We start from the raw sequence: 25,216 nt of genomic DNA, 5'->3' as shown, positions 1-25,216 counted from the left end.
CTTGCAACAAAACAATCTGAAGAGCCACTTGGGCCAAAGAACCAGCAGCTTTTAGTGAGCCGAGCCAAAGAGCCGGTTCTCTAAAAAGAACTGGAATACCATCACTATGTCTAGAATGTGATGCAAAAATGCCATTAGGCCACCTACTGTCTGTAAATATGATGTAAAGAGGCAGAATAAAATAATGTTGCCTAATAAACCCAATTTAAATCCACCAGAGCCAAACCTAAGTTTTTTAAACAATTCAACATTTACAGTAAATTTTTACATCACTAAATATATCGGTGATTATATCGGCTATCGGCAGCGCCAACTCCCATTATATCGGTTTCATATCGGCCACAGCAAAATCCATATAGTCGGGCTCTAGTTTGTAATCCACTTTTTATGGCGTTGTTCTGTCAACTTTTTCCCATTTCTGACCTTTGTGGACGACTATCTTCGGTACTCTAAAAAAATCGCTTTTTCCTTCTCTCGGTTAGAAACAATTGGCACAGCCGTAAACTGCACAACACATCGGCATTTCCCTCCAGTCGGTTCACTTCTTGCCCTCCATCTGATTTTGCGTGCTGACAAACGTCGCCCTGTAATGTCACGTGAAACCCAGATATTCAGAATTATTATTTCCATGTAAACTCCAAGGAAAATATTTAAGTCCAAACAATTTAATCCAGAACAATTAAAAAACATCATGTGAACGTGGCCATTGTGTTCTAACAGTGAGTTTTTTAAATCATTTCAATACCAGGTTTAACATTTGTGCGTTTACCTTTTGGATATTTCGTGGCAAAAGTACAGTGTGATAAAGAGTAGAGGGGTGTGCAAAAATATTGAAATATCGATATATCGTATCGTTTAATGTGATGACACAGTATCGATATTGTGGGCTGCTCTATCGATATATCACCAAGAGTATTTTTGGTTTATTTTACTAAATGATTTTGTTACAGCTACAGTTTCGTTGTTTGTTTAGTGGAAGGAAACTCGTTTGACATTTTCGCTGTTTTGAGGATTAAAATGTTTGTGTTTCATATGAACTTTGCACAAGAAGTGGTTTAACAAAGATTTTCCATGATTTAGCCTTTATTTTTTACTGAACCGTATCGAATCAAAAGCGCACTGTATCGAGGTTTGTCTCATATCAGTGACTTCTTAACAACACTCGGCCTCAGTCAACAGGGAAACGTGGCTCTTGCCCCGTCTGGGAGTATGACATCATCACATTCTAGAACCTGAAAACCTCCCAGTTCCATCAGGTTCACGGCGCCGATGACATCATACATGTAAAGTTCTATAAAGCCTTGTTACCATGGCAACTCCGGAACTCAAAGCTAAACTTCAAAGCTTTGTGGGCTTTAACTCAAAGCTTTGTTTGGCCTCGGGGAGATTATAAGAGTAGGCAAATCGCAAATCAAATTGAAAATCACATATCGCTTAACAGAAAAGGCACATTTAGCTGAGCTTGACACAGAGCAAATCGTACAAAGATTTCAAACAGTAGACTTCACAGAGGAGACTTTACAGAGTAGATTTCACAGAGTAGGTCGCACTTTTTATCTGCGTAACAGTAAGTACAGCAACACTTACAAAACAACTCAATTATAAAACAAAAATGGCCATCTATAGCAATGTATCGTTCTTCAGTATTTGTTATCGTGACAGTCCTGCTCATGCATCTCTGTTCATATGTTCCAGACTGAGCAGTTGGTGAATCAGCAGATAGCAATGGATCGTCTCAGAGGAGAGAAATCCACAGTCCAGACCAGAGCAAACAGCAACACAAGTGAGAGTTCAGAGAGGAGGGTCCAAAGTGTACCTCTGTCTGGACCCAGAACTGCCCCCCGGCCACTCAGGAAGGTAATGTCCTATCAGCGTCACGTCTGAGACACAAGAGACTGAATTTTCTCAATTAAAGGTCCTGTATTACTCAAAATTATGAGCTTTTAGCCACGTTAGAAGATCTTTACCTCCTCAAAAACAGACCTGGAGTTGTGTTTTGTTTCATTCACACATGTTTGAGTAACTCTTTGTTATTAGTCTGTTTACTTCTCCAAAGCTCAAAATTCTCTGTTCCACCTTGTGATGTCATGAAGCTGTAGTTTTCAAGTAAACAGCAAAATTTTACCTTTAGTTCATTAGAGATTAGAAATTCCAGGGCTGAAATCATCCAAAAGGTTCTTGTGAAGGTGTATGCATGTGCACAAAAATTCATTCAAAAAGGTTTGTGAGAGCAACAAATTAGATTTAAATACCTTTTTACATGTGTTGGAGACTGAGGACTCCAGTGTAAATATCGCTTCACTATGAAACTGTATCACAAGATAACAACACAAGTGTTCAGATGGAAAAAACGTATACTTATATATGTGAACATTATATGATAATATTCCTCTTTTTGTGTTCAGATCCACTCCGGCCCGCCACTGTTTGCTTTGGAGAGAATCAGGGCTGCATTTAAAATGAGAGGTCTGCTCCTATTGGACGCACTGGACAGGAAACAGGAAGTGTACTCCCCTTTTACAGAACAGAAGAACCACGAGTCAAGTCCATATAAGGAAGACGAAGAAGAGGAGGCGGAGTTTCAGAGTAAAATGGGGTTCAGGTAAAAGAACTGGCTCTGCCCGTTTTGTGTCAGTCATGGTCACTTTGACCTGCCACATGAGTGTGGTGGGGGGAGTTTGTGTCCCTGAAAAATCCCAGAGCTGAGCTGCCACAGGGCATCATGAGTTTCCTCCACAGGAGGCTGAGTGCTACTTATGCTGAGCTCAGACTGCAGCATCACGGCAAACATCTCTAGACACTTTTGCATTTGAAAACCCGAAACACTTTGATACACAGCGAAAAGTTTCGCAAAAATGTTTCAACTCTTGAGCTTGACACCTTCAAACACACACTGTGTGAAAGCACAAGACGAGTTATTTGAATGAATGAAACTCACCGTGTAAACATTGATCAGCCAGACCCACAACCAGACACAGAACTGTTACTTTTGTTTGTCTGTTGTTCATTTGTTTATAATAAGCAATATTAGGAAATCAAATCAGTTTCAAACAATTTGAGTTTCTGGACTTCTCTGGAGTTAAATTGTTAAGTAAAACTGCTGTGAATTTGTGTTGAAAAGGCGCTCACTAAACCGGACATGGACCAGTCGACAGAAGAGACCGACTGACAGAAACACAGGCAGCACAACCCAGAGAAACACAGACAGCACAACTCAGCAGGAGACAGAGGAAGCTAATGGTGAGTGATTTTTGTAAGTCTTTTTTATGACCTATTTTGAGCTGTTAAAGTGCATGACTGATAATTTTATCTTTTATTTTTGGAATTTCAAGATCAACAAACAAAGCCACTCCCACTGAACAAAATGAGGTCGAGTGTGAATAGGAGGATCCACAGAACTGGTGAGGTGGTGGTTTGAACATTAGAGTTACACCAAACCAACTATGTAAACATATAACTGAATAAGTGCTTTACCTGGAACATTCCAGCATTCACATCTCCGTGGAGACAAACTGACCTTGTGCAGCAAGAATCATTTTCACAGTATTTGTTCATTCACAAACTCGTGAGAATTTCCATCAAACATTGTCAGCACTGACAGAATTCAACCTTTTTTAGTGGAAATACTATTTCGTGCATAGGGAAGCACTTTGTGAACAGGGAAGCACTTTTCTGTCAACAGGATGTAACAAAACTCATTCTCACTGTTGTGGCGCTTCAACCAATCAGACTGTAACACTTGTCTGAACGTCCTGCTCAATCTTAGTGAGACTCATCCCAGACCCAAATGTGTAGAACTCAGATCAGAGGACTACACTTATCAGTCTGGTATGAGCCAATTTTGAGATAAAGACTCTTTGCAAGAAAATTTACAGTGCATCTTTAAGTCCTCATTAGTATTTATTTTGCAGAGGTCACTGAATAACTGCAGCTTTTCATATTTAGAGTTTTATACAGTTGTAATTACTTGTGTAAATCAAGTATTAACCTGGTGGTTTATATTTTTCATTGCAGATAAATTGTCTAAGGCAGTGGACAGACAGGGCAGCCGCAGTGAAACAGGAGGAGTATTGGCCCGAATCTCAAAACAAAACCAACAAGTCCGAGCTCAGACGTACCATAGTTTACAACACCTGCTCCAGCAGAGGGCAACACTGCAGACTTCATCCACACACGAGGAAAAAGAGACTGAGCAACAAAAGGTGCAGATGCTATGAGTCTAGCTTGGTGACAATTTGAAATAAATATATAGTTTATGTGAGTTATTTGGATCTAATGTTTTGTTTTGTAGGTTGAAGTTTCAACAAACGGAAGAAACAAGGAGGAAGCCCCAGTACAGGTACATAAACATAAATTATAGTTATTTTTATTCTAAAATGACTTTTGAGAGCTTTTAAAGACAGAATAATGTTCTGTGCATGTGAAAACATACCTAGTATATAATTCTTACCAAAGGTTTAGTGGCTCTAGCTCAGTTCGATACGATATCACGATATTTCAGTTATTGTTACATCTCTAATATTTTATAATTTTAACTCATGTATGAACTAAAGCTGCATTGCTTTAATTTTAGAGGTGTTTTTTAAATGACATTTTTTGTAAGGCAGCCTCACTTTTTCATTGCTTAGTCATAACATAAACTCTTACCAGTTTTATCAGCTCGTCAAAACAAAGATATTTACTGCTTTTTATAAAGAAATACAATTAATATTATGAGGAACTGAGTTAAACCTTTTGGCCCTCCACAATATTTTCTGTTTCTCATGTGGCCCCATGGAAAAAATAACTGCCCACCCCTGGTCTATGGTCCGGTTCCAGTCCCTTCTGGATTCAAAAAGAATGTAGAAGGGACTGGCTGCTCAGACAAAGTACAATGCAGTACTCTGTGAAAAAGAATGTCAAGGTCAGGGGTGCCCAGAAGTTATAACGTGGTGAGAGCCAAACCTAATTAATGTGTATATAATCAAATACTCTTTATTGTTTTAAGGGACTAGACTGGTTTGGTCTTTACAGCCACTAATAATCACAATATTTAATCAAAGTTTATACTCTAAAAGAGGTGGGAGATGTGCTGAAGAAATGGGTTTGTGCAAAAAGAGCTGACTGCAAATAACAAATAGTATAAATGTTCAAACTAGGGTGTATTTATGCATTTTGTTCATTTACATTTCAGATGATTTGCTTGGTTGTTGTTATGGGGACAGTCCAAAGAATATAAGAGTGTATAAAGGTTTACTCTGCATGTGTCTGTGTCCGTGTCCGTGTCCGTGTCCGTGTCCGTGTCCGTGTCCGTGTCCGTGTCCGTGTCCGTGTCCGTGTCCGTGTGTGGGTGTTGCAGAGTGCGGTGGTGTCCTGGTTGGAGCAGGTGGAGGAGCAGGTTCTGCGGAGGAGAGCAGAGCAGAGGGAGCTGGAGGAAGAGCAGAGGACGAAGGAGGAGGTCCAAGAGAGAAGAGAGGCCTGTCTACAGCAGAGAGACAAACTACAGGACAAGAGACTGCGCTCCAGTCAGGTCAGTATTACTACTATTACTACTACTACTACTACTACTACTACTACTACTACTACTACTACTACTACTACTACTACTACTACTACTACTCTACTACTACTACTACTATTACTACTACTACTACTACTACTACTACTACTACTACTACTACTAGCAGAGAGACAGACTACAGAACAAGAGGCTGTCCCCAGGTCAGTACTACTACTACTACTACTACTACTACTACTACTAAAGCGGAAAGACAGACTACAGAACAAGAGGCTGTGCCCCAGTCAGGTCACTACTACTACTACTACTACTACTACTACTACTACTACTACTACTACTAGTACTACTACTACTACTACTACTATAGCAGAGAGACAGACTACAGAACAAGAGGCTGTGCCCCAGTCAGGTCAGACTACTACTACTACTACTACTACTACTACTACTACTACAGCAGAGAGACAGACAGGTTTGACGCCCTAATACCAAAATGTAGATGGGACTGTCAACCTCTACCAATGTCAATGTTACACCACAGACAATTCCAGTAAAAATGCTCGGATAATTTACACACAATGAAGACATTTTTCAGGCAGTTTAAATGTTAATTTTATAAAATCAAGTTATAATTTATTTGTATTAATCTAACATAGACTACTTCACATGTCCTTATTTTTTGGTAACATAACATACACATACTTTTATTTTATTACAGTCTAATTCTGAATCTTTCCTCTAGGTTCTGAGCCAGGACCTGCTGCGTGTGTCGGTGCAGCTGGAGCGTGTGGAGGAACAGATTGAAAACAGTGAGTCGGGGCGATCGAAAGAGGTTTCTGTGGAGGAGTTGAGAGAGGAGAGAGAGGGACTTCAGCAGAGATGGAGCGCACTAGAGCAACAACTACAGGACAACCAAGTGCTCACTCCAGAGGTACTGTCCCTCATATGACTTTTCATTAGTATTTACTGTTTTTCTTTGTGTTGTTGAAGAGAAATATTTAGTACAGGAAATCCAAGGAATTATTACTCTTATTCAAGTAGTTAGTAACTAGTAATTAGTTTGCCCACCCTGGGCTGGCAGCATTAAAATTGTAGAGGTGACATGGCCATTGACAGGGCAAACTAACAGTTCTCAGTGGAAACTTGAGTTTAGTGTGGTGACAGCTTTGGGAAAGAAGCTGTCCCTAAGTCTGTTTGTTCTGGCTGGTGTGGACCTGAAGCACCTGCCAGAAGGCAACAGGTTGAAGAGGTGGAAGCCGGGGTGGATATTGTCCTTTATGATGTTCCTGCTGAGTCAGTGGGAGTTGTAGATGGTGGATATGGAAGACAGAGGGCAGCCAATAATTTTCTGCTCAGTGTTGGTCACCCTCTGCAGACGCTTCCTCTCAGCCTCTGTGCAGCTACAGTGCCACACTGACACAGCACAGGTCAGCAGGCAACAGTATCAATATCGTGTTCTGCTGTATCGATATATCGCCAAGAGTATTTTTTGGTATATTTCACTAAATTATTTTGTTACAGAGCTACAGTTTTGTTGCTTGTTTGGTGGAAGGAAACTCGTTTATGCAACACATTTGACATTTTCACAGTTTTGATGATGAAAATGTTTGTGTTTCATATCAGTTTTGCACAAGAAGTGGTTTAACAAAGACTTTTAGTATCACAGCCATGATTCAGCCTTTGTTTTTCATTAAACTGTATCAAATCAAAAGCTGTACTGTATCGAGATATGTATCATATCATGGCCTGTGTATCGAGGTCTGTATCGTATTGGTAACTCCTGAATGATCCCCAGCCCTAATTACTATCTGATTTTCAATACTTGTGACTTCTGGTTTTCAAATGAAGCACCACCAAAGTAAATCTCTAAAAAATCTAAACTATTGTATTATTAGTTCTAATAACTCCAACTAAGTTAATGATTCTAAGTGCAAAAGATTTTAAAAAGACTTTAAACTGTTGAGGAATCTATATATCACAGTTTGAGAAACTTAACTTGTTTTTTTATAATGACAAATAAAGAACTCATCTTTTGTTTGTTTTTTCTGACATTCAGGAAGGAGCAGAGCCTGGTGGAGCCATAGGAGGCCATAGGAACTCTGGCTGCTCTGGAGTTTTAAATCTCAGTCGTCATTCAGAGGAAAAGAGGAGAGACTGTCTAAGTCTGAGCCTGAACCCTCCTCTCACAGACGGAGAGCACAGACGCAAACATGAGGAGTGTGCGCAGGAGGCTGAGGGAGCTGAGCCAAACTGAAATCACAGAGCTCCTCATCACCTACTTCAACAAGGTGAGGGAGGGACATGCGTACACTACACCTGGAATTAAATCAATGTATGTTTTAATGAACTGGCTGCTAAAATGTTAATGGTTGAGATGACTTGAATTGGGAATCCAATAAACTCACTCTAGTTTGGAGTTATGAAGACGAGCAGGTGATGAACCACCACCAGAAAAGTTAAAATACAGTGAGTCTGGTCACTGGTGAGTCTCCCAGTTTTTGATGGATGGAGGTGGATTAGCCAATCAGGAACATGTATGGTCCATCTGTAAAAATATATATATATCACAAGGGACTAAAAAAACATCAGAATCATTGCCTGTTTATACAAGAACGCTTGTAGGTAAAAACGACAAAATATTTTACCGGAAGTGCCTTTCGTTTCGACGGTGATGGCGTTTTTGGGGCTTAAAAATGCAAAAATCTGAAACCACCCTCTAGAGTGGAAAAGTTGAATATGCTCCACCGTAGTGTTTCCGTCTACACTGCCCAAGACGCAAAACTCTGGTCAGATATGCTCATGTCATGTACAAATACATACAGTACGCAGAAACCTGGCGTGCATACACAATCAAATTCCACTTTTGCGTCACCGTATGCACGCAGATTTCCTCCCAAAAACACTTGTCTAAACGTGGAATAAAAAGTGAAGACGCGATGGTACTTTTGCATCTTCTGTTCAGACCGTCATCACATAAACGTAGCCTCAAGCAACCACTTTATTGTCCCCATGGGTAAATTTGTCCTCTGCGTTTGATCCATCCTTCAATTCAGCTACGGTAACATGTCAGGAGCAGTGGGACCCATCTCCAGATCTGGAGTTAGTCTTGGTCAGAACTTTAGCTGGAGGATTTGAACTATAGTGCAGGTTTTGGGTTGATGGGGGAAACCAGTAGCCAGGTTGGCGCCACGTAGTGCCTCCGCTCAATTTAATTTCTCTCCAGCAACTCGGTCAGGAATCGGAATAGACTAAATGATTTGCAAGAACTCCAGAAGTTGTAGACCGTGCACCGGCCAGTCAGTGAAGAGCTGTGAAGCCATGACGTCAAACTCAATCGCCTGTCTGTGTCCCTTTTGTGGAACAGCACAACAGTAAACAAAGCAAGATGGATGAGGACGAAGACATACATTCTGTGTTAGCAACGATTCCTGAGATCGAGAATTTAAAGCCGGAACAAAGAGAATGTTTGGTAAATTTTATCAAGGGGAAAGACGTGATTGCCCTTCTTCCTACAGGATTTAGGAAACGCTTAATATACCAGTTCACCCCATAAGCAGCACATTACATATGTCACGACCAAATAGCAGCAATTGGTTAAATAAAAAAAATACCCGCCTGCCATCGAGCGAACAAATCCTGATGCTGCGCGGTCAGATGGTTTCCACAAAGTCTAGGAAGGCTAGGAAACCACAGTGCCTGAAGAAAACCCTCTCAGATACAGGGGGAAAATACAAACTCCACACAGACGCGGCCGTGAATCAAACCCGGAAACTTCTCGTTGAGGCATGTAGCCACCAGCGGACCTTTACTCACATTTTACTGACAAAATAATGAAATAAGAAATAATAAAAACAACAGTATAATAATAATAATATAACCAACTAATGTAATATCTCTTTGTTGTGAAATGTCTCTGTTCAGGTGGTGCGTCTTCGTGAGGCGGAGCGCGTGCTGCTGTGGCGATGTGAGGAGCTGGAGCTGCAGAGTTCAGAGCAGGGCGGAGCTTTGAGGGCGATGAAGGAGCACATGCAGCGTCTGGCCCTGGACACAGACAGAAGACTCATGCAACAGCACAGAGACAACCAGAGACAAATTCAGCTCCTGATCAGCCAACTCACAGGTGAGGATAACACCCATGTTTGTAGATTTAAGAGTAATAAAATGTCTTGTAAAAACGCCAGATTTGATGTGAGTAATCTGATTCTTTACAGACATTTGATTTTGTGATCCTCCATTCGGATGTATATTTCTATTCTTCATCTGTCAAAGCAAAATACCTTCCCTTTCTCGTTTATTTTTAACATATTTAGTAGAATGGTTGGCCAAACTATTAATGCATTTACATAATTTGGTTATTATTTCCCTTGAAACTTCTGATTGATATGCCTTTTTAAAAATTTCAATCAGTGGTCAGCGTTGTTTTCTTGAGTTTACAGACGATTCTTAAAACTTTTTGACAGAGCTTAGTACCAAGATCACCACTTTAGGACAAATCTTACATCTTCTTTCTTACATCGCTCTGTTTCTGTTTTTTTTTTTCTTTTTTTTTGCAGAAATGGCCTCTAAGGGTGAACTGCAGGAGATGCAAGAAAGACTTCAGCATTTGGAGAAAGAGCTGTTTTTCTACAAAAGCTCCAGTCGAAACTTGAAAAAGCAGCTCCGAGAACTCAGCTCCTCCACGATGTCCACTGACTCTTTAAACCTACAAAAAACCAGCGCCAGCGGATCAGAAGGACCATCTACAACTCACATCCCAACCACATACACGAGAATAAACACCACTATGACGGCACAATCTCAAGGTGACCAATTTTCACCTCGAAACTCCACTCCCTCTGCGTCTTCTCAGCTCCAAGAAAGCCAGAATTCAACCGTACACAACCAAACATCTTTAAGACAATCCAATGACAGTCCTCAGAGGAGCAGGTCTGGCAAGAAGTTAACTCCAGTCCGAGTACATCGTAGAGACCTGAGGCAAATCTCCATGTCTCACCTGCAGCAGTCGATCGTGGACGCAAGAAAAAGTGACGCTTAAAGGGCCCATATGCCACTTTTTATCTGTTATAATGTATAATGTTGACAGACTAACAATAAAGTGTTACTCAAAAATGAAACAAAACACAACTCAAGGTATGTTTTTAGGCAACATTATAGCATGGCCTAAAGCTTCTTTTCAAAATGCACAATGTAAGACAAAATAATTTAATGTAACTAAAGATGTACGTGAAAGTACTTTTCAATATGCAACCAATATGCAGCCAGTAAAATATGCAAGCTCTTAGTAACAGTCATTAACATTATTTATTTAATGTTGACAAGCTAAATATGACAATGCACATTAATGATTTCTTATTTTTAATAATATTTTGTAAGTTATGTTTTTCATATAATTGTTGGTTTAAGTTATTTGTATTTTTAAATGTTTTGCCAACTTTCCAGTCTTCCTTTTATCACACAGGTAATGCTTGTTTGCTTCTGTAGGGGCAGTGTGGCCCTATGCCACACAAGCCACTAGGATGCAAAATTTAAAAGGTAGTTCTGACGCGTGTTTCCATATAAATTAGCCCAAAAGTCCAGTAAAAGCTCAAATATTCCTTTATTTTAGCAAGAGCCATGAACACGGTCAAAAGACTGTTCCTCATCAATTTGCAACACCTGGCATTGCTAATTAATGGTCTTAAATAGGTCGCAAACCACAAAAACAAAGACATAGTGCCACACAGTGGCCGGAGGTGCATTTTGGCCGCTACAGCTTCTATGCAGCACTTACAATGAATATTGGATACTTTTTCAGCACTGGATTTGTATTGTTTTGCCTTATTACACAATATTGTGTGCTGTGTATTTTTATTAAACAAACTTGAACACATAATACAGTATCATTCATTCATTCATTCATTGTGAGATTGTATAAATGTATCATGTTTTTTCTGGTCAGTGTCACCTTATTTAAACAGAAAATAAACACAAAAATTCATAACAGTAAAATTGACCAAAAAAAATTATCAAATAAATAAATGTTCGAAAATGAATAGAAAAAGAAAGAGGAGAGAGAGAGAGAGATGTGCTTTACTGATCCTGAGGGAAATTCAAGTTTTACTGCAGCAACACTGTGTCTCAGTGTCCTTTGTGTCTCAGTCAAAGGTCTGAGTTTAACAGGAGGAGGTGTCCTGCAGTGTCCAGGGAGGAAACTGGTGAACACGACATGAAAAACCTCACTCTTACTCCAATCTGGTGTTTTCTTGGAGTATTTCAACTATTTCTGGGAGGTCTTCTGGCATATTTACATATTTACTCAAAAGGCCAAAGTTAGTTCCTTGTAAAAATAAACAGTTCATTTCACAAAAGCCAACTGTCCCTTTGAACTGCACATGCTGTTCTTAGTTGATTAAAATTCCATGATATGACTAGTTATATCTAGTGTATATATAGTTAAAAATTGAGCTAAAAAACTAAGTTTCAAAAACTGCTCAGTGTGTGAGCCAGGCAGCCACAAAGCAGCCAACCACACCGTTGTTTACTTTGTTATAGCAGTTTTTTCATTCATTGACCAAATCTCAAACAGCTACATAGAATTTATAACAATGTAATTTATCCATGGGTTTCAGAATAATGAAAGTTAGGATAGACAGAATAGAAAAAAAGAGAGAGAAAAAAATCATACTAATAATAAAAATAAAATAAATAAATAAATAAAAATGAAAAAATAAAATAAAAAATGAAAAAATAATAAAACAAAATAGAAAATATAGAAAAAAAAGAAAATAATAATAATTTTTTTTAAAACTACAAAAAAAGAAAATAATACTTTAAAAAAAAGTTAGGACTGCTATAGCAACTAGCAACTCAAAACAAAAAATATTATCTATCTTTTGAATGGTCCACCGTCCTCAAAATGGCTTCATATAACTGGAAGCTAAAACCCATATAATATATCACTTAAGGTGACTCTATTAATTAAGGCGAATTTTATGTTTATTTATTTCACGAACCTGATGATTCACGTTTTATTATTCCCAAGTTTGTCCTTTTTGCCCGCGCCCGGCTCCCGTATCAGACTCGTCTTGTCACGGTGCCGCAGAGAGACGCTTGGCTCACACAACTTTGCACTTTTCTCCGCAATTAAACTTGCGCAAACCGAGACCACCTCAGCACTGACACAGAAGGTCCGCACACGTCTTTAGCCCGCACCCTGTACTTTCCCCGCGTGTTTTTAATCGCAAATCTAGCGGTGTTTTGTAGTTGGCTAACTTAATGCTAACTGGAGCTAGCCCAGTCCATTTAAATCAGTGTGGCCGGAGAATGCTAACTGTTAATGTGTTTTTAAGGCGAATTTATTTTTAGTTTTCGGAATTGGATTGTTTTGGTGCTCACTTTTACCTGTTGTTTAGCGTTATATCTAACTCGGATTTGCTCATATTCCTTGACAATCCTGTGTGGTACTTTTAAAAACACATTTTATTATCTTACTTGATGTGATAAGTTGAATAATTTCTGCTGTTTTTTACTATTCGAGCATTTACCGTATCGTTTTTCTTCATGTCACGTCAAATGTGGTTTAAACTGGTTGCTTATAGTTGATTTTGTGATTGTAATGTTTTGTTTTGGTTTCTACTCCAGCTTTTATCACTACAATGGCATCTTCCGCAATGATCACGGTGCCCACTACGGCCTCTCGCTTCGCCCTGCTCCAGGTCGACTCGGACTCGGACTCGGATTGCTCGGATCCGGGGAAGACCTCGGTGAAATCAGGCCGGGACCCGAGCGGTAAAGGCCGGCAGGGGAAAGGGGGAGCCGGGGGTAAAGCGCAGGGCAACGACAAAAAGAAAGACAAGAAAAAGAAGAGGAAAGAACAACAACAAAGTGAAGCCAACGAGGTGTGTTTTGTTTCCTGTTACGGGTGAACCTGTGCTTTTGATTCACCTGAAAAGAAAGCGATGATTAGAAACTGAGTGAATATTTAGGACACATTTTAAACATGAACATTTGACAGAAGACTGAAATATGAAGTGTCAACTAATACAAGAAAGTTTATTGTGAGCTTAAGTTAAAATAGAGTGAGCAGGTTTTATTCAAAAGAAAACTTTGAGTAGGGTGAGCAAATTTCCAAAATCAAAAACTGGGTCACTGGTTTGGAGTGGTTGGTAGTATTAAAATTGTGTAACAAGTGTGTAATTAAGGACAATTGTTTTGCACTCAGCCCATTCATGATCAACATGTGCCAGTATAGTCACATTTTCTTTGTGTTTTGGTCATTTTAAAGCAGCTTTTCTGTATTTTACCTAAAGAAATGACAATTTATGCCTCTCTTTACTGTTCAGATTGGACAAAAATAGGGACACCGGTGACATTTCTTGTATAAAACTGGGATAAATCAGTGGTTTTGGATAAATATGCTGGGACAGGGGACACAGGGCTCAAAACTGAGACTGTCCCGGAGACGTCTAGAGAGAGACAACAATATTTTCAGGGTAGCCGCTGGGTCTTAAAAGTCTTAAAAAGGTCTTAAATTTCATGTTCCTAAATTAAAGTCTTAAAAGTCTTAAATTCTGTTTTCACAAAAATTACATTTCATTAGCCTATTTTTTGTAAACTCAGCCGGGCTGCAGTGCAATGTTAAATGGAGAGAGGAGAAAAAAAAAAAACATCACGTAATGTGAATGAACGTCTAATTTGGAGAATGCACAAACAATACTTTGGTTTCTGCGGCTCTTAGATTCTAGATTTAGTCCCGGTAGTTGGTTGGTCATTATTAGAATTAGACCTGGTGTTTTTCGCCCGCATAATGGGTGCGATGTTGGTCTTAATTTTCATTTAAGTGGTCTTAAAAAGGTCTTTAAAAAGTCTTGTTGTAGTCAAACCTGGGGATACCCTAGTTTTGTTTTATGGAGAGGAGATTGTTTTGCATTTATTTAACTCTTTTAACTACTTGTTTTTCAGTTGAGGAACCTGGCCTTTAGAAAAATCCCTCAGAAATGTTGTGCTCCAAATTTGTCTCTGTCTGGAATTGCCAATGAGCTGCTGAACCCTGCGGTGGCAGACGGACATCCCGGAGCTACAGAAGGATGGCAGCAGTGGAAACAGAGAGACGAACAGGTTATTGGACCACTCTTTATTTTTCTGTCATTCATATTAACGACTGAAAGTGAAATGTACATGTGAGATTGTCTTTTCATGAGATATTTGGAATACATTTAAACCAGAAACCAAAATTCAGTTTCAGTGCAGATACTGAACACGTCGAAGAGCATCAACTAGGACAGTACTCAAAATAATACATTGTTACAGGCCTCTTGATAATAATATACAGAGGCTTATATTGTGAAACTTTGAAACAACCAAAACTCATTATAAACTGTTGAGCTGTGCACTTTATTATCTGCTGACACTGTGGTTAAGGTTAAAACTGCTTAGAGTTTATTATTCAGCACAATAAAAACATTAGGATAATAAATCAGAAGATATTTTTAGGGATATTATTTCAAGAGGCGTATTGTATTATGAGGTTCTTGGCAATACCCAGCTCTGGTGTCAGTATTTGAGAGAAGATTGAAATGCTGCTTAAACAATAAACTGCAAAAAAATTATATATATATATATATATATATATATATATATATATATATATATATATTCTCCTCCACAGATGACCTCAGAGTTATACCAGGCGGACTTGGAAAAGGCGTTGCTCATCAGTAAATTAGAGTACGAACAACAGAAAGAGGTAAGAATTTTAGTTAGGGTAATTTTGTTAAGAAGAGGCATTCATTCACATAGGATCTCTGCTGTGTTAAAACATGTCCTGATTCATTAGTAGTAGTAGTAGTAGTAATAGTAGTAGTAGTAGTAGTAATAGTAGTAGTAGTAGTAAAAGTAGTAAATTATTATTATTATTATTATAATAATACATAACACTTGTATAGCGCTTTTCAAGATACTCAAAGATGCTTTACATGAGAAGACAAACAACGACAAACAAGAGAAAAAGACAGTTAATGGAAGTTTTTTTTTTTTTTTTAAAGAGATAGCTTTTCAGGTCTTTTTTAAACATGGGGAGTGTGGATGAGTCTCTGATGTGTTTGGGAGGGGGGAGTTCCAGAGGGTGGGGGCAGCAGCAGCAGAGAAGGCCCGATACCCCCAGATCTTATGTTTAGTCCTGGCGGGGGGAGACAGGAGGTTGGCGTCAACTGATCGGAGGGCACGGGTGGGGGCGTGGTGGTGGTGGAGGAGCTCAGAGAGGCAGATGGGGGCCAGGTTGTGGAGGGACTTGTACACAGTGGTGAGGAGTTTGAAGTGGATGCGCTGGGGGATCGGGAGCCGGTGGAGATCTCTGAGGACAGGGGTGATGTGTTCACGGGAAGAGGTGTGGGTGAGGATGCGGGCAGCAGACTTCTGGATATTGAGGAGTTTGGAGGGTGAACCGTACAGTGTTGGGAAGGTTACTTTTAAAATGTATTCCCCTACAGATTACAGATTACATACCCCAAAAAGTAGTTTGTAACGTAATCCATTAAATTACTTAAAGTGAGCAACGTAATCTGAATACTTTGGATTACTTGATTTGCTGTAGAGAAGCAAAGACATTGTAACATAAGATGTTTTGTCTGATAAAAGAAAATAAAAAGCCCAGTCTTTACTTAACCAAATTAAAAAATATTATTGATAGAGGAGACACGTCCGCACAGCATGGTTTAGTCCTGGTTTAGTCCTGGTTTAATCCTGGTTTAATCCTGGTTTAATCCTGGTTTAGTCCTGGTTTTCGACCTATTTTAGACCAGGTTTAGACCTGGTTTTAATCCTGGTTTAGACCTGGTTTTAGACCTATTTTAGACCTGGTTTAGACCTGGTTTTAATCCTGGTTTAGACCTGGTTTAGACCTAGTTTAGACCTGGTTTAGTTTCCGGCGATGAGTGGAATTACCGAAAAAAAAGAAAGAATAAACAAAAGGGGGATATAGCCCAAAATGTGAAAACAGGAAAATACTGCCGTGTAATCCATTTATTTAAACAAAGTAACTGTAATCCAATTACCACTCACTGAAAAAGTTACTGTAACCGAATACAGTTACTCATAATTTGTACTCTGATTAAGTAACTCTGGTACATGTAATCTGTTACTCCTAAACACTGAAACCGTATAGCAGCTATTCCAGTAGTCGTGACGGGAGGTGACAAAGGTGTGTACTTGGTGTAGACCTGGTTTGGCCCTGTCCTACTCCTGGTTTTGTCCCAGTTTTGATGTGGCGTGTGTGCAAATACGAACTCATCCTGAGAGACAGTTTTGACTCGTTGTTGTTGTTGTTGTTGGCTCCAAACAGAACACCACAAACGCACCTTCGCCCAAAGCCGGTGGAGGAAAAGAGGGAGGAGGGAAGAAGGACAAAAAGAAGAACCAGCAAACGAAAGACAAAAAGACGGTTTCACTGCAGGACTTTCAGGCTGAGGGCTCCACAGGTGAGACACACGCACCACTACACAGGCACAGGATCCTTTTAAAAGTACCAGTACAGAGCAGAATAATAAGGTTTATGTATTACTGGTCCTAGGACAAAAATGAAACTGAAAACTGCATACTTTTTTTGGACAAGTTTTGATTCCAAGTGGGTCCTGGGAGAGCTTCATAGAGAGTTAAATGGTTGTGTCACCATAAATTAAGCATAAAAAAAGCATAAAATAACCTGAAAAACTAATTAAAAGGTACCCAGCCCTACTCACCACTGCGAAATTGTTGATCTTATCCTATTTTATCTCTATTTTACACTCTCATCTCTACGTAGGGCTGGGCAATATGATTTATTGATAGGGTTCCCATTAGCACAGACAAACCGGGGCTATCCTTCCTGTGGTCCAATTATGATGATTTATAAACACATAAACATTTCAGCCTTATAAATGTTATTAATGTGCATTAAGCAGATAAAGATCACCACACTCATCCCCTCCCTCTTCATCTCCCCCATGGACATTGACTGTTCCCTGTTCATATTACGTCTGATACATAACTTTATATTTATTTATTTACAGCGCACCTGTTCATAAATATCTTTTACTCTTTTATAAATGTCACACATATTTTGTTTTCTATAGCACATCCTGTATATTTGCTCATAGTATATACTAGTAAATTTTTTCATGTAAATTGTATTATTGTTTACATCTGATTATATATCTGTCATGTATATTATACCTAATTCCCACCTAGAGCTGCTTGATTATGGAAAAAAAATCATTATCACAATTATTTTGGTCAATATTAGAATAGAATAGAATAGAATAGAAAGCCTTTATTGTCATTATACAGTGTAATGAAATTCAGAAAAAAATGTTGGGAACCGATGTCCAGTAATTCCATACGGTTGTAGTGAATATTAAAGTCCATTTTACGTACAAGACCCGAAAACACACACAGAAAAAGAAAACACCAAAAAGGAGCACAGATACAGAGAGCTGAAGCCGCCGCCATTCAACCAATATTGAAAACACAATTATTATAATTGTATAACGGTTATTATAATTATAAACGATTATTTTTTTGTTACACAATGCATTTATTCAGAATTTCTCTCTCAAAAAATACAAATTGACTCAAACCAAAAATAAATATAGGCTACAAATATGAACCTTAGAGCAGTTTTGTGATGTATAAACCATAAAATCATTAATCTGCAACTGTTTTACTGTCTTATATTTCTGTTTACTATTTCACGTTATAGTTGCTTTGTGAGTGGCTTTTCTGTTTGTGCTTTTGTTTTATTCTGCCTCATTGTGAATGAGAAGGTGTTTTCAACCGACTTGCCTGGTAAAATATTGAATAAATAAAAATAAATTAAAAAATGAATAAAATAGACTTTGAACATGAAATAAAGGCATAGAAAAAACAAAATAAACTATATATCCAGCTGTTCTACAATCTCTATATTTAAAAAAAATGAAATATACTTATTGATATAAAAAATATCCCAAAATAAACTGTTAAGGTAAATAATTTCAACTCGATTATATAAGTTTGGAGATCGTTTGACACACAAAAATCGTGATCGAAATTCAATTAATTGCATAGACTTATTCCCACCTGTTCATACTGCCATATTTATTTATATATTCACTAAAATTGACACTGTAATATTCTGTATATTCTCTATATTTCCTGTATTTACTCCACATTCTATTTATATCGCACTTACTGCTCCTTGTGCTTCTGATTAGAATCTAAACCACATTTCATTACCTTGTATTTATAGATGTGTAATGACGATAAACTTTAATCTAATCTAATCTAATAAAGATCAACGTTCACATGATCCTGGATAAAAATGATATGAACATTTTTGGCCTCGTACTACACCTGCCTCATGTGTTCTACTGTTGATCTGAACCTGTTTTTTCTCTTTTTCAGAACATTTAAAGAAAAAACAAGAGGTGAGATCATTGAAATGTTGTTCTCGTGCATCTGTATTTGCAGAGTAACAAACGCAAGCTTCGTGTGTTTTTAAGCAGGAGTCTAGAACAGCCAATAGCGTCGCAGGGCCTCGACCAGAAGAGCGTTTTTTCAATAAACTGGAAGACGACGTCACTCGGATCATTCAGCAGGAAAGGAGACGGGAGCAGTTCACCTCCAGTCAAGAACAGGAAGTCAGCTCGCCCACAGAGCACGAGCCAGTGAGTGCAGAGGGGACACGGGTTTCATTATTCATTATTGTTCATACATTTAACAGCAATAACACTAAGAATAATAATCAGCACACTCAACCTGAAGTCTGTTCCACTAAAATGGCCAAATCCAAAAGCCAAATTCATCCATGAGTATTTTAGCGATCTCTCCCGGTCTCTATTTGAACTTTTCTTACATTTAGCTGTAAGATTCGGTGCAATGCTCGGCCCACAAGCCAATGAATCTGTGTGTCATTCATACGAAAAATTAACTATTTTCTTCATTATTTCTCGCCAAAACCAAAATGAAAAACCGGATAACAATTCATTTTTTCAGTTTTCGATTTTGTGTTTAAATGAATAATGGAAAAAAGATAACGGTTGTTTCCTGTTTTTGTGACTAAAACTGCGATACCGGACTGAACCAAGACTGAGGCAGGACTGAGCCAGGGCTGAACCAGAGCTGAACCAGGACTGAGGCAGGACTGAGGCAGGACTGAGGCAGGGCTGAACCAGAGCTGAACCAGAGCTGAACCAGGACTGAGCCAGGACTGAGCCAGGACTGAGCCAGGACTGAGCCAGGACTGAGCCAGGACTGAGCCAGGACTGAGCCAGGACTGAACCAGGAGTGTTGGGACGCGCCCGGAGTTGTGCCCACGTAGACTGTCGGATGATCAGGACTGAGACCAGAACTTACACCAGAACCAGACCTGGACAAGATTGGAACTGAGGCCGGAACTGAAGTCAGGGCCAGACCAGGACTGAGACCAGTTTAGACCTAGTTTAAACATGGTTTAGTCCTGGTTTAGACATGGTTTAGTCTTGGTTTAGACATGGTTTAGTCCTGGTTTAGACCTAGTTTAGTTCTGGTTGAGTCCTGTTTTTTCGTTATCCGTTTTTTCCATTTTTCATTTAAACACAAAATCGAAACCTGAAAAAACTAATCGTCGTCCGTTTTTTCATTTTGATTTTGGAGACAAATAATGAAGAAAATAGTTCTTGTTTTTGGTTTTATTTTGAAAAACAAATGCACGAATGACACACGGATTCCTGCTCCCACACGACAGTTCTACATAAATATGTGAAAACATGATACAAAATTATACACAGCAACTTCACAAACCTGATAAGATGTGCAGTAGGTTAATGAGCAGGATGCACATATTAATATGTTATTTTCGGTAAATATCACATTTTCAAAACAATAAATGGTTACACGGTGATCTAAATATGTTATGTGTTAACAGTTAATTCCCTATAGAAGTGTAATACTCTTTTTAAGATCTGAAAATGAGCCTCTTGTTGTTCTTTTGCCGCTGCGCATTTCTCCTGACTTTTTTTTTTTTTTGCCTCAGCAGCTTTGCATGAATTTCCCTACAGGGTCAATAAAGTGTAACTTAATCCAGAGTTTCCTGAAGGGGCTGTTGTTTTAAAATGAAAACAATATCTTTTTTTTTTTTTTTTTTTAATTTATGGCGGCCCGAGTTGCTTTTACTGTTATTTGGGCCCCGCTTTAACCTGTTTTTACGTAGAGAATGAGCTGACGTGACAAAATACGAGGTCAGACACTTGGTTCAGTCGCTTCCGGAGTGAATCTTTCCACACATTCGAACAAACGAGACATTCATTGTTGTTTTCTGACGTCTCAGGACCCCAGAGCGGAGCAGCTGAAGTATGAACTGGAGAAGAAAGACCAGGAAATAGAGAAGCTAAAGAAAACCATCTCACAGTGGGAGGTGAGGAGCCTGTCTGTTACATTTGGGGCTTTACTACATTATTATTATTTTTGGAGGTTTGGGAATATTTAGTGGATAGAGCGGATTAGGCAAGTATCCCTAATTTCTTTTAATTTGTAGATTTATGATGTAACAAAATTTTATGATTAAACTAATTATAGGAAGTCTGAAAATTGTCCTTTCCTTCTGACTACTGGTAGAAAACTGGTGTAGAAATAAATAAACCAGCATTTGCAGATTGTGCTCAGAGTGTGACCTGGTTGGGGGTCTGTCACCTGCTTGTTTCTATGGAGATGTCATTGCTCTGCCTGAAATGTTCCACAATATGACATTAAACAGATCTACCTTACACTACTGGTCAAAAGTTTTAGGACACACTGCTTTTTCCAGTTATTTATCGCAATTCAAGTCGTGCAAGTCTAATGAAGAGCTTGAAATGGTACAAAGGTAAAAACTGAACAAACAGAGGTTAAAAAAAAAGATAGAAGAAGGAGAAGATGAGTCCAAGCTCTGCCAAAACTCCCTCAGGAAAAAAGAACAAGATGGTAAACTTGAAAACATGGAGTGTCCAGCAGCACAGTGTCCAGACTTAAACCCCATCGAGCTGGTTTGGGATGAACTGGACAGAAGAGTGAAGCAACCTACAAGTGCCACACATTTATGGAAACTTCTGCAACAGACTTGGGGAAGAACTTTCTGAAGAATATTTGATTTCTATTGTAGAAAGAACGAGCCACGAGTGTGTTCAGCTGTTATATTTGCCAAAGGTGGACACTTCCATGAATCAAAAGTTTAGAATTTATAGAATGGTCAATAATTGAGTCCATGATTTCCTTTTCAACTCAGATTGCTTATTTGTATTTCTATGCTTTCATTTCAGAGTACAATAACACAATAAACTGGAAAAACTGGAAAAAATGTGGTGTTCTAAAACTTTTCACCGGTAGTGTACATTTATCATCCATGTGATTTTTCCGGATTTTTTTTTGGAATTCTGGATTTTCAGACATAAAAATACCATACTCGTGAATCATGCAAGTCCGTTTTTGGAGGGGGGGGTATTAATTCTGGTTGTGTTTTCTGACCTCGAACCGATTTTATGTGGTACACGGCGATCAAAAATCTGTCAAAATGTTTTAGTGTGACTTTGGTAAACTACGATGCAGCGTCGCTTCATGGATTGTCGGACCATTACGGCTCCCATAGTCAGAAGCCAGTACGTATAAAAAAACAAAAAAACACCTGTAATTGAATAAATTTAATTCAATTACAGGTGTTTTTTGTTTTGTTTTTTTGCTCATAAACACCTTTCTGACTGAGCGGGTTCATCTCTCCACAGATCTATAACTTTGTCTGGTTTGGTCTCCATGAAGATAGAAAGTTTTAAAATCCATTCTGTGAAACCTTCCAGACAAAGCATTAACATCTCCATGGAGAAAAGCATTTGATTCCCCACCAGAAAAGTTACACAGTGCACCTTTTAAATGACCTTTGTGTTCTCATGTCACAGGTGAAGTACAAAGAAGTCAAAGCCAGAAATTCTCAGCTGCTCAAGATGCTTCAGCAGGGAGAAAGTGAGTGTTCAAGTCTGAATATTTACGCGTCATTTTTAGTATCACATTTTGTTGAAGATTAAGTCAGTTTAAATTAAGTAAAAAATTGAATATCCTCTGTAAAATTTTTGTGACTCGTTCTTTAAATTCTGAATATTTGATCTCATCTGCTTAACCTCTTGTGCAATTTATACTGTGCTGGTTTTTTTTCTTAAATATCTGACACTTATTTGCTTTTTCAGTGAAAGACAAAGCAGAAATCCTTCTACAGGTGGAAGAGCTTTTACACATAAAGGAGGAGCTCTCGTCACAGGTACAAAAGCTACACTGCGGAAAATATTACATCCGTTAAGTACAATGCACAATCTTAATAATTCAAATGTTTTCAGGTCTCATTGCTTCATGCTGCTCTTGAACAAGAACGATCCAAAGTGAAGGGTCTCCAGTCTGACCAGCCCAAACACCAGGTGAGACAAAGCAAGAGTTTAGTCTCTGCAACAATGCCCAATGTGAATATTACAGTAAAGTGACACGTCCTAAAATGGTATTGGAGAGTAGAGAGTTACAATGACAGTATGACTATTTAACTGAGGCTAGGACAATTCTTGTGGCACATATAAAACTTTTTCAATGTATGATTTTATTTATAAGGATAACAGCAGTATTTTTCCATATTGTGTCAAAATATTCAGTCTAATGACGGATAAAAACTGCTTTAAAAAAAAAAAATTACAATATTTTTTTGATTAATCATCCAGTACATGGTCCCTGTCAAATAAACTAAAGATGCTTTGTACCAGACTGTAGCTCTCGGAATTAATTTCCAGCTGCAGTTCCCGAAAATGACAAAACACAGAATACAAAAATAGCCTAAACAGTGCGATCTATACAGAGTTCTAAAAAGTACAATGACATTAAATATCTCTGTCCCAGTCCTGCCCTGCTCCCTCTGCTCCCCCTGTGCCCCCTGCTCCCTCTGTGCCCCCTGCTCCCTCTGTGCCCCCTGCTCCCCCTGCTCCCCTCTGCCCCTGTGCCCCCTGTGCCCCCTCCCTCTGTGCCCCCTGCTCCCTCTGTGCCCCCTGCTCCCCTGCTGTGCCCCTGCTCCCTCTGTGCCCCCTGCTCCCTCTGTGCCCCCTGCTCCCCTCTGCTCCCCTGCTGCCCCTGCTCCCTCTGTGCCCCCTGCTCCCTCTGTGCCCTCTGCTCCCCTGCCCCTCTGTGCCCCCTGCTCCCTCTTTGCCCTCTGCTCCCTCTGTGCCCTCTGCTCCCTCTGTGCCCTCTGCTCCCTCTGCTCCCTCTGCTCCCTCTGCTCCCTCTGTGCCCTCTGCTCCCTCTGTGCCCCCTGCTCCCTCTGTGCCCCCTGCTCCCTCTGTGCCCCTGCTCCCTCTGCTCCCTCTGCTGCCCTCTGTGCCCCTCTGTCTGTCCCCTGCTTCCTCTCTGTGCCCCCTGCTCCCTCTGCTCCCTCTGTGCCTCCTGCTGTCTCTCTAGTTGTTAATGTTTTCACTTCTGCACTGTTAAAATGTTCCACAGTGGGGCTTTAAATTCATCGGTCTTGCATTCTTTAAAAAAAAAAAAAAATCAACTTGAAAAACATGCATTCTGTTTCTTACGTCAGTGAGCTTGCCTCTCCACAGGCGCGAACCGTAACTTGGCCCGGTGGCGTCACCTGCTGGTCTCCATAGGGATAGATCATTTTAATGCCATACTGTGGAATATCCCAGGCAAAGAAAAGACATCATTGGAGAAAAGAAAGTGGCATGGCCTTCACCAGAAATGTTGCATAGTCTACTTTTATAATGTGTTTGTTTTTGTGCATTTTTTTGTATCTCAGTCCAGTCTGATATTCACATTTTCTTCTATTTTCAGGCGAACAAAAGGGGCAAGAAAGTATCAGAGACGGACTAGTTGACTGTAGCTGCATGAGGCCGGTTCTCAGCGACACAGAGGAAGGATTGTGTCTCTGATCAGGGCGCCTCCTCTTTCCTTTGGGTTCAGTTCTCCATCTGTCCACACCAGACGCATGCTTCGCTCTGTAAAAATCAGAACTCCATCTCAAATGACTCTTGAGACAATTGCACTGCTTGTAAGAATGACTGATTACGGTTTTAGTTTTTGTTGTTGGGGGCGTTGGCTCTCGTGCCCCGTTCGTCTGTGCTACAGGCTGAAATCACAGATGTAAAGTTTGAGTTTGAGCTGTGAAGTAAATAAACTTTACTTTCACAGTGACTTGGCTCTGTCTGTGCTGTAACTGCAACACTTTGATTTTCAGTCATGAGGAGAAATGTTAAAGCAACTGGAAGTAAGTTTGATTTTAAATCTCATACACGTGACAACTGTTGTGCGAAAACATTGAAATATTGATATATCGTATTGTTTAATGTGATGATACAGTATCGATATCATGTTCTGCTGCACCGATATATCGCCAAGAGTAGTTTTTGGTATGTTTTACTAAATTATTTTGTTACAGAGCTATAGTTTTGTTGCTTGATTAGAGGAAGGAAACTCGTTTATGTGACACATTTGACATTTTCACTGTTTTGATGATTAAAATGTGTTTTATATGAACTTTGCACATGAAGACTACATTTATATGATGACGGTCTGAACAGAAGACCCAAAAGTGGTGTCGCATCTTCACTTTTTATTCCACGTTTAGACAAGGGTTTTTGGGAGGAAATCTGCGTGCATACGGTGAAGCAAAAGTGTGTGGAATTCAATTGTGTATGCATGTCAGGCGGCTCGGTGGTGACGCTCAGTGGTGATGTATGTGACGTAAACACGTAC

At 39.4% G+C, this 25,216-nt stretch overlaps 1 protein-coding gene and 1 pseudogene across 3 annotated transcripts; both read left to right on the top strand.

The window, feature by feature from the left end:
* LOC129411326 (kinesin-like protein KIF27) overlaps window positions 1-11,207 on the top strand; it is a 29,681-nt pseudogene extending 18,474 nt beyond the window's left edge.
* A 1,315-nt stretch (window positions 11,208-12,522) lies between these two features.
* gkap1 (G kinase anchoring protein 1) lies at window positions 12,523-24,655 on the top strand. Of its 3 annotated transcripts, none has more exons than XM_055162026.1 (12): window positions 12,523-12,660; window positions 13,115-13,371; window positions 14,435-14,590; window positions 15,141-15,218; window positions 16,812-16,947; window positions 18,890-18,912; window positions 18,988-19,152; window positions 20,793-20,879; window positions 22,390-22,453; window positions 22,675-22,745; window positions 22,822-22,899; window positions 24,296-24,655. In XM_055162026.1, the coding sequence occupies exons 2-12, from the start codon at window positions 13,129-13,131 to the stop codon at window positions 24,332-24,334; spliced, it is 1,140 nt and encodes a 379-aa protein (XP_055018001.1). In that variant the 5' UTR covers window positions 12,523-12,660; window positions 13,115-13,128; the 3' UTR covers window positions 24,335-24,655. The 3 variants fall into 3 exon arrangements, with proteins under 3 accessions (XP_055018001.1, XP_055018000.1, XP_055018002.1); XM_055162025.1 differs by lacking the exon at window positions 12,523-12,660 and adding an exon at window positions 12,785-12,933; XM_055162027.1 differs by lacking the exon at window positions 12,523-12,660 and adding an exon at window positions 12,788-12,933 and having other exon boundaries at window positions 18,991-19,152.
* The last annotated feature ends 561 nt before the right edge of the window (window positions 24,656-25,216 follow it).

This window comes from Boleophthalmus pectinirostris, unplaced genomic scaffold, assembly GCF_026225935.1.
Source record: "Boleophthalmus pectinirostris isolate CB_2022bp ecotype Guang Dong unplaced genomic scaffold, ASM2622593v1 HiC_scaffold_4, whole genome shotgun sequence".
NCBI classification, from domain to species: domain Eukaryota; kingdom Metazoa; phylum Chordata; class Actinopteri; order Gobiiformes; family Gobiidae; genus Boleophthalmus; species Boleophthalmus pectinirostris.
The sequence above is the reverse complement of the archived record's forward strand: the minus strand, read 5'-3'. Positions and strand labels throughout refer to the sequence as shown.